Source organism: Orycteropus afer, unplaced genomic scaffold (assembly GCF_000298275.1).
Source record: "Orycteropus afer afer isolate SDZICR_OR568_19922 unplaced genomic scaffold, OryAfe1.0 scaffold00097, whole genome shotgun sequence".
In the NCBI taxonomy this organism is placed as follows: domain Eukaryota; kingdom Metazoa; phylum Chordata; class Mammalia; order Tubulidentata; family Orycteropodidae; genus Orycteropus; species Orycteropus afer.
The window spans coordinates 5951719-5962087 of NW_006921684.1; the positions used below are offsets into that span (position 1 = coordinate 5951719).

Consider the following 10369-nt stretch of genomic DNA (forward strand, 5'->3'; position numbering starts at 1 on the left):
AACAACAACAACAACACACTATTACTGTTATTGATATCATTGGCAGCGCTCCACAAAGTCTACACAAGACCTTAAGGGTTGTGAAACTCTCCATATGAATGAGATGTGGTGCGCTACCACACCCTGAGATATATTTGCTCTGCAGTATAGATTAAAATTTGTATAAATAGATTATTGATTGACACTTGACTGTGAAATGGCTCTCATAGGAGTAGAAAGAATGAAAATAATGAAATTGCTGAGACTTACCTGTTGATGTACTAGGATTGCCGATCAAATGCATATCTGATTCTTCTTGTCTTTCTGTCATCACCTCTTCACATTTGAATGAAATTAAAAAAACCAAACTCACCTGCCATCAACTCGATTCTGACTCACAGAGACCCCTTTGGGTTTCCCAGTAAATCTTTACGGAGCTAGATTGCCCAGTCTTCCTTCTGTGGACTGTCTGGTGGGTTTGAACCATCAGCCTTCTGGTTAGTAGTCAGATGCCTTAAGCCCTATGCCACCAGAGCACCTTTTTCATTTGAATGAAATTAGAGTTTGATAATCCTGTTGCTAATGGTTTCAAAAAATAAAAGGAAGAGATGATTATCATAAAGGTCATGATTATGAAATTATGATGTTATACATATGGATAGATTGATAGATAATTCTACTAAATAGTCTTAAATAGTCCTTGGCCAATATTGACAGTGTATAATTGAATGGCATTAAAGAACATTGATAGTTCTCTACTTCCTTTTGACAAGTATGCAGATTATTGCTGTGTCATGTTCTGATATCTTTTAAATTTTTTAGCAAAATCAAATATAAATATAAATAAATAAGTATATATTGCAAATTGCATGCCACTGAGTTGGTTTTAAAGAAATCGGCATGTTTTCCTCCAGGCACGTTTATTTCCATTCCCTACGCAATGGACATGTTTATTTCTATTTCCCAGGGAGAACAGGGGTAAATTTTGGTTATCTGTCATTTCAGATCAACCAGGATTTATTCTTTATCTACAAGTTTAGAACTATAAAGTCATTCCCTTTAAATGTAGTCATACTTACTCCTTGTAGATATCTAATAAGCTGTGCGTTATATTGTTTCAATAAAGAAAGTATCACTTTAGGAGGGAATTACCAAAGTGTTAAGGTATGATTGAAAAATTGGTCAATTTCTAAAGAATTCAAACTATTGTTTTCAAAATTATGTATGCAACTACTTTTCCAGAAACTGTACTGCATGGAGATTACCATGTTGCAGTTCTGCAATATAAAATACTACTCACTTCAAACAGTACCCACTAGCAAATTCTGAAAACAATGAGGCATTTTTCTTTGTGCTTAGTTAAAATGTTTAGTTTAGCTGAAATTCACCTAGGCTCTTCAGATAAGGTAAAACCTAAGCTTTTCCAATATGTTTGTTTGTTTTTATGCTTTTGCCCTACATGTATGGAGAAGGTTTGAACTTCATGTATGCCCAGCCAAGGATTTTATATGCAGTCAATAAAAATACAATTAAAAAAAAACTGCCATCGAGTTGATTCCGACTCATAGCAACCCCCATTGGATTTCCAAGCTGGTAAATCTTTACAGAAGTAGATTGTCCAATCTTCCTTCTGTGGAGTGGCTAGCAGGTTTGAACCGCCAACCTCTGGTTAGCAGTCAAATGCCTTAGGCACTATGCCACCAGACCTCCATAAAATTACAAATTAAAAACAAAAAACACTAAATTCACTGCCATCAAGTCGATTCAACTCATAGTGACCCCTCCTTGGGTTTCCAAGGTGGTATCTCTATGGAAGTAGATTGCCCTATCTTCCTTCCAAGGAGATCTAGTTAGCAGTCAAATGCCTTAGCCACTGTACCAAAAAATGGATGTTCATGCATATCAGGAGGTGGCATATGATCAAGAACCAGTGGTATTGAAGGAAGAAGTTGAAGCTGCACTGAAGGAACTGGTGAAAAACAAGCTCCAGGAATTGATGGCCTACCCATTGAAATATTTCAACAAATGGATGCCATGCTGGAGGCACTTACTCATCTATGCCAAGAAATTTGGAAGAGAGCTACCTGGCCAAACGACTGGAAGATATCCTTATTTGTACCCGTTCTGAAGAAAGGTGATCCCACAGAATGTGGAAATTATCAAACAATAACATTAATATCACATGCAAGTAAAATTTTGCTGAGGGTAATTCAAAATGATTGCAGCAGTATATTGACAGGGAACTTCAGAAATGCAAGCTGGATTCAGAAGAGGATGTACAACAAGGGATATCATTGCTGATGTCAGATGGGTCTTGTCTGAAAGCAAAGAATACCAGAAAAATATTTACTTGTGTTTTATTGACTATGCAAAAGCATTCTACTGTGTGGATCATAACAAATTATGGATAACGTTGAGAAGAATGGGAATTCCAGAACATTTCATTGTGCTCATGAGGAACCTGTACGTAGACCAGGAGGCTATTGTTGGAACAGAACACAGGGATACTGCATGGTTTAAAATCAGGAAGGGTGTGTGTGTCAGGGTTGTATCCTTTCACCATACTTATTCAATCTGTACACTAAGCAAATAATCCGAGAAGCTGGACTGCGTGAAGAAGAACACAGCATCAAGATTGGAGGAAGACTCATTAACAGCCTGCGATAAGCAGACGATATAACTTTGCTTGCTGAAAGTGAAGATAACTTGAAGCATGTACCAATGAAGATTAAAGACTACAGTCTGTAGTGTGGATTACACCTCAACAAAAAGAAAAAAAAAAAATCCTCACAACTAAACCAATAAGGAGCATCACAATAAATGGAGTAAAGATTGAAGTTGTCAAAGATTGTATATTACTTGGATCCACAATCAACACCCATAGAAGTGGCAGTCAAGAAATCAGACATCATCATATTGCACTGGGCAAATCTGCTGCAAAACACCTCCTTAAAGTGCTGAAGAGCAAAAGTGTCATTTTGAAGACAAAGGAGCGCCTAACCCAAGCCATGGTATTTTCATTCACCTCATATGCACGTGAGAGCTGGACAATGAATAAGGAAGACCAAAGAGTTAAGCATCAACTCTTCTTCGGTGTTCCTTTTTCATTGAGTTGTGGTGTTGGTGAAGAATACCGAAAGTACCATGAACTGCCAGAAGAATGAACAAATCTGTCCTGGAAGAAGTACAGCCAAAATGATCCTTGGAAGCAAGAATGGCCAGACTTTGTCTCACCTACTTTGGTCATGTTGTCAGAAGGGATCTTTCCCTAGAAAAGGATATCATGCTTGGTAAAGTGGAGGATTAATGAAAAAGGGGAAGACCCTCAATGAGATGGATCGACACAGTGGCTGCAGTGATGGGCTCAAGCATAACAAGGATTGTGAGGATGACACATAACCGGGCAGTGTCTCATTCTGTTGTACATAGAGTCACTATGAGTCAGTGCCAGCTCGATGGCGCCTCACACACACACATACATTTTTCCCTGTCATCATGATTTGCTTATTACCCTGTTCAATATGGCTATTAAAACAGCCTTGTTTGTTTCTAAAGCGTCATATTGACCTTTCAGATAGTGTATGATGCCTTCCTCCTAACCCTCTCCTCACTGTTTTCTGGTCTGTTCTTTGTAGAATGTGAACCAATAGAAGCAATAGCCAAGTTTGACTATGTTGGCCGGTCTGCCAGAGAACTGTCTTTCAAGAAGGGTGCCTCCCTGCTATTGTATCACCGTGCATCTGAGGACTGGTGGGAAGGCAGACACAATGGGATTGATGGGCTTGTGCCTCACCAGTACATAGTGGTGCAAGATATGTAAGTAGTCAGTTTTGATTGTCTAACTCTTTCTAATAGAGGACTCAAGCCATTGTTAAGCTGAGCTTGGTCCTGTGAGGAAAAGGTTACAGAGACAAAGTTCTGAACTGAGCACAGTTCTTTCCTTGGTAGTGGGTATTTGCTTAGCAGTACTTCAGGGACCAGACGGTTTTCATTCCCAGACTTTTGCCAGTAGGTTTAGAACAAAGACTACTTGGAGACACCTTTTGAACATTTCAGATTCTTAGAAAAATAACTTATGCAGGGAATGGCTTTAAGAACTAAAATGACACCACTAATTCAAAATATGTTGGTTCTTTTCTCTTGGTTACTATCTATTGTTTCAACTTCATATTTCCAAGAGGGAGGATATTGGTCTAGAGTCTAAAGAGAATCATCTCCAGGTTTTTTGTTTATTTGTTTCTAGTTTTGCAGATGAAAAATCCATAATACAAAAATATTTTAAAATATGGGAAGATGATGGTAACATATTAACTGAAAAAGCAGGTTGCTAAATATGATGGATAGTGTGATCCTAGTTTTGCAACTACAGTATTTCTCAGTGTACCATCAATATAAGAGTAGCATTTCGAGAAAAAGAGAAATATGATCACATAAAATGTATACAGTGATGGACTGATACAGTGATGAGCTCTTCAGACTGATTTTAGAAATGTTAAAATATTTATCTCAGAATCTAGGAAATATGTGTGTGAGTATATAGAATGCAATTATGTGCTTCTAAAGTACATAAACATATAGGTAGCTATAGTATAAATCCTACACATGTACACACTTACAGACTTGAATCTCAGGCACGGATAAAGTCTAGAAGAATATTTTCTAAAATGATAATAGTATATTTATCTCTGGATATTATGTTGTATTATAAAAACCAAACTCACTGCCATCAAGTTGATTCAACTCATAGCAACTCCTCCTTGGGTTTCCAAGGCAGTATCTTTACGGAAGTAGATTGCCTAGTCTTCCTTCTGAGGAGTGGCTGGTAGGTTTGAACCTCCAGCCTTCTGGTTAGCAGTCAAATGCCTCAGGCACTGCGCCAACAGGAGTATGTATTATGGGTGATTGTTTTTTCATTCTTTTACTATATATGAATTTTCCAGTTTACCTGCAGCAAAACTGCATTGTTTTTATAATGAAAAAGAAAAAAGTTACATTAAACAAGAGAATTATGAACATTAATAAAACCAAAAAACCAGTTGCCATCAAGTCTGTTTCAACTCATGGCAACTTCTGATTTTTGGACATAGATCACCAGGCCTTTCTTCCAAGGTGCCTCTGGGTAGAATTGAACCCCTAACCTTCCACTTAGCAACTAGAGCATAAACCATTTGCACCATGCAGGGATTCCTAAATACCATGACTTATTTAATTAATTTATTTATTTAGTCTCCATCTTCTAGCAAAAGATGCTCACTCTTAGTTCTCATTTTCTCAGGGATGATACGTTTTCAGACACTCTGAGCCAAAAAGCAGACAGTGAGGCCAGCAGTGGGCCAGTCACTGAAGACAAGTCTTCATCCAAGGACATGAACTCCCCAACAGACCGTCATCCTGATGGCTATTTAGCCAGGTAAGTGAAGTCTCATAATCAGCTCATCAGTATCTAATTCTCCACGGGCTATGAGGAGCACTGTACCCTCAGCCTTGCAGTATTACCCAGTGTGATAAGCTCCCCTATTTTTTCTCTCTGGCTCTAGACAAAGAAAAAGAGGAGAACCACCCCCTCCGGTAAGGCGTCCTGGCAGGACCAGTGATGGCCATTGCCCCCTCCACCCCCCACATGCTCTTTCTAACTCCTCAGTTGACCTGGGGTCCCCAAGCCTGGGCAGTCACCCCCGGGGCTTGCTGCAGAACCGTGGCCTCAACAATGACAGTCCTGAGAGGAGGCGCCGGCCTGGCCATGGCAGCCTGACCAACATCAGTCGGCATGACTCCCTCAAGAAGATTGACAGCCCTCCTATTAGAAGATCCACATCATCAGGGCAATACACAGGCTTCAATGACCACAAGCCACTGGACCCAGAGACAATTGCTCAGGTATGATGCATTCAAAAGAATACTGGATGCTAAGTACCTAGAATATGATAAAGAGGTGTGAAGCATTTATTGTCTTCAAATCTTATAGCTATGTTTCTTGTTAGGACCAACTGAAGAAAAAGGAAAGGAAATTAGCCCATTCTTTGAGGTCTAGCTGTGGATCTCCTTTAAAGAAGCATTTGTTATCTGGAAGAGCCAAGATTATTAGGTTCATATTGACTCGACAGCAGTGAGTTTAGTTTATTGATTTAAATAGAGACATGCCATAAATGGAAGACCTAGGATATTGCAACCTATCCCTGCTGAATAGCCAGGAAAACATTTAAAAAGAAGAAGAAGAATGAGGAAGGATTAGCTCTACCAGATACTGAATGTATTCTAAAGCCAGTAAAGAAGATGGATGATGGAACAGAATGGAGAGCCCATAAACAGAAAAATTTTAACGTATGATAAAGTTGACACTTTCAATTTAGAAAATAATGGATTAGTCAGTAAATAGTGTGATAAGTAATGATTATCCTTTTGAAGGGAAGAAAGTCTGAATCCTCCTTCACTCCATACATGCCATCACTTCCCAACAGTGACTGGGGATAAGGAATTTGTAGTTTTTTCTAGTCATTAGAATTGACAAAAGTAAAATACCATTAATGAATTTGACCATTGTTCTAGCATTTTATTGTCTGGTTCTTTTTGCAGCATAGGCCATCAGAAAACATGTTTATAGCCAGGGGCAGAGGACTTGAATAGATTCTAAAGCATCTTCCAACTATCAGTGAAGCTTAACAACTAACTTAATACATCAAAAAAGAGAGTGACAAAAATATGAGTGAAACACGCATGGGGAAATATCAAAGATGGATTATTTTTAATAAAAAGCATCCAAGGAAACCTGCCCTGACATGATAAATTTCCAAGCTATTTTCAGCATGCTAACTAAAAAGAATCTTGGATAGGAAATTAGATTGGGTGAGGGGTTTAATGTGTTAGGTTTTTTTGTTTTTTAAATTAAACCAATTTTAAATGCTCAAATTCTCGACAAAAATCAAACAGGCTTTTGACTTTCTATTTATATTTAAAGAACTACACAAGGCATTTTGAAGCATACTTCGAACCAGTGATATTTGACTGTGGCTGAATTTAATGCTTTGAGAAACCCATAACATTGCTGCTGTTACAAGCAGGTGAACATGATTTGGGTTAGAGAAGCAGGTATATGGGGGAGCAGGAATAAGGAACTTGTGAGTGTGAAGGCATACTAAGATCTGTTTAACCCTTTTGCTTTTAGAACCAGGAACTCCTTCGCTTGTAAATCATAAAAAATAAAATAAATTCACCACATAAACCAGGCCCTGCACATGTTCTTTCTAGGGCAGATATTTGTTATTTAAAAAAAGAAAAAAAAAAATTAGCAAGTGGAAATCACATATGAAAGTAATCACTTGAAAAGTGAGGTCATTCTCACAAAATGGCTTCCAGCTTTGCCCTGTATTTATTTTTCCATCTCAAATCTTCAGATTTTTCCCATGAGGATAAATAAGCGTGCCATCGTGATGTTCATACAAAAAACATGCAAATTCATTAAACAAATCAATGGAATCTCTGATGGTGATTTTTTAAACACTACAATATCCATATGTGATTATTGTATCTTGGTTCGTTCATTATTGGAGACTGTAATTTAACATTAGGTCTCAATTTATTCATTCAATAAACCTTTATTGAGCACTTGCTGGATGTCAGGTCCCATCCTAAGCTTAATGAGTGCAAAGCTAAATCCATCATCCCTGCATCAAGGTGCTCACAATCCAATGGGAAAATAGAGAAATCAATTACTGATGTGCAGTTTTATAAGGATTATGTTCCTGGCAAGTGACATGAGCCAGGTGAATGCAGGTAAGGGATATTTCTACCAGACTAGGGCAGTGATTCTCCATCCTGTCTCACCCAACACCCTAATTTGATGAAACAACCATTTTGTGATTTTCTCTTTACCATCCTGAAATAAATTTATAGATGATGTGCCTATTTTGAAAAAAATTATATAAAGTTCTAAATGTAATACAAAGGAGAAATGAAGATAAATATTAAAACAAACATTTCCATTAATGCTTGGATTTGACGATACTAGAAGAGAGAGAGCTCTGGTAGCATAGTGGCTAAGACACTTGCCTGCTAACCAGACGGCTGGCGGTTCAAACCCACCAGCCACTCCTCAGAAGGAAGGTTGGGCAATCCTACTTCCGTAGTGATACTGCCTCGGAAACCCAAGGAGGGGTCGCTATGAGTCAGGGCTGACTCGATGGCACATAACAACAACAACAACAACAGAAGAGAGAGAACACAGATGATTTCACCTATATGTAGAATTACCATAAATACAACAATTAAAAATGCATATTGATACAGGAGCATAGCATTCATTGATTTTAACTCAAATTCCACAAAAGGTGTTCCCAGTAGTGATGTGACTTTCTCAAAATCTTAGAAAACCCTTGTTCATATAGTTCCAGTCACAACAAAGTCCAGTTCTCCCTCCATTTACATAGTAGTCGCATTCCTGGAAAAATTCAACATCATGCAAAAAAATACTTTGCATTTATAGGTAAGGAAAGAGGTTCTCGGCTCAGGTTATTATAAACGGGTTATCACCTCTAAAAATATCTGGAGGTAAGTTGAACAAGATGTAGGAACAATTGTTTATTGCTTGTAAACTAGCCAGGGCACTTGAATCTAGTATCTCTGGCCCCTGTCTACCAAATATCAATGATGCCAACTAGTCATTTTGACATTAAAAAAAAAAAAAAAACACACACACCACAGATTATAAAAATGCTTTCTATGGGGTAGTAGTATTTTCATTAAGATCACTAAATAAAAGCAGAAGGCTTAAGCTATGGCTATAGCTTAAGCTATGTTTTAAAGAACTACTAAGAATTAATCAATTTAATAGTAAAAACCAAATTCACTGCCTTCAAGTCAATTTGACTTATAGCGACCCCTCCTATATTTCTGAGGTGGTATCTCTACGAAAGTAGATTGCCCAACCTTCCAAGAAGTGGCTGGTGGGTTTGAACCACCAGCCTCCTGGTTAGCAGTCAAATGTCTTAGGTACTACACCACCAGAGCTCCCAAGTTAATAGTAGTAAGTGCTCAAAAATTATTTATTAAATGAATGGATAATGAACTGTTTTTTTTTCATTCCTGTTCATGTTTCTTGACAAACTGCTGCAATATCTAAATTTAAGCTATCTTTCGTTGTAAGTTGATATATAAATAAGTTGGCATTCAAAGTAGAAACCACTACAAGGCTCTCTATTGCCTTAGAATGACAAATGTTTGATATAGCTCCATGAGCCATTACATCTGGTATCCTGAACATTGCGTAAAATGGCATTATGTTCATATGCTCTTTGGGTGATGAAGTTAAAATATTCATACTCTTCACTGACCTATTTGCTTTGAAATGAAGTACATCAGTCTGTACAATTGTATTGATTATTAGTCTATTCTCTCCGACTTTCTGGTTATTTTTCAACAGGATATTGAAGATACAATGAACACTGCCTTGAATGAACTCCGAGAACTGGAGAGACAGAGTACAGCAAAGCATGCCCCTGATGTGGTGCTGGATACCTTGGAGCAAGTGAAAAACTCTCCCACCCCTGCTTCTTCCACAGAATCTCTCAGCCCTTTGCACAACGTTGCCCTCAGGAGCTCTGAGCCTCAGATTCGACGCAGCACTAGCTCCTCCAGTGACACAATGAGTACTTTTAAGCCAATGGTGGCACCCAGAATGGGTGTTCAGCTGAAGCCCCCGGCCCTCAGGCCAAAACCCGCCATTCTTCCAAAAACAAACCCAACCATAGGACCTGTCCCACCTTCCCAGGGTCCAACAGACAAGTCTTGCACAATGTAAAAACCAGCTGAACAAGGTCATCAGAAGAGGTGATTAAAAAGAAGAAAAATGGATTAGTGACAAAAGTCAGCAATCCATAGCTTTCATTAGTTTTGTGCTTATAACTGGAGATCTTTTGGCTTTTCTATGTTCTGAAATATAATGTCTGAGAGTAGCTAAATTAACATGGGCATTTGTATTTTGTAATTTTTTTTTAAATAACTGGACATAATGTCGTTTTTAAAGACAATAGAAACACTTAGATTTACTTGAAAATCCAATGCTGCACCATTTGTAATGAAGGCAACACCGCTCTGCATTGCACTATGCTTCAGATTTAGCATAGCCTGGGTGAGTCAGGAGAGAACCCTCATGGTGCAGTGGTTAAAAGCACTCGGCTGTTGCTACCGGAGCTCCTTGCTAACTGAAAGGTCGGCGGTTCAAACCCACCAGCTGCTCTGCTGGAAAAACATGAAACAGTCTGCTTCTGTAAAGATTTATAGCTTTGGAAACCCTGTGGGGCAGTTCTACTCTATCCTATAGGGTCACTATGAGTTGGAATCGACTTGACAGCAGTGGGTTGGGTTTTGGGTTTTGGGTGAATCAGAAATGTCCTGA

The 10369-nt window shown here is 38.4% G+C and overlaps 1 protein-coding gene across 1 annotated transcript in view; it reads left to right on the top strand.

The window, feature by feature from the left end:
* The window catches only part of SRGAP1 (SLIT-ROBO Rho GTPase activating protein 1), a 460449-nt gene extending 450677 nt beyond the window's left edge, over nucleotides 1–9772 (top strand). The window contains 4 exon segments of the mRNA XM_007942730.1: nucleotides 3615–3795; nucleotides 5255–5389; nucleotides 5517–5856; nucleotides 9395–9772. Coding sequence (XP_007940921.1) covers nucleotides 3615–3795; nucleotides 5255–5389; nucleotides 5517–5856; nucleotides 9395–9772 — 1034 coding nt within the window.
* The last annotated feature ends 597 nt before the right edge of the window (nucleotides 9773–10369 follow it).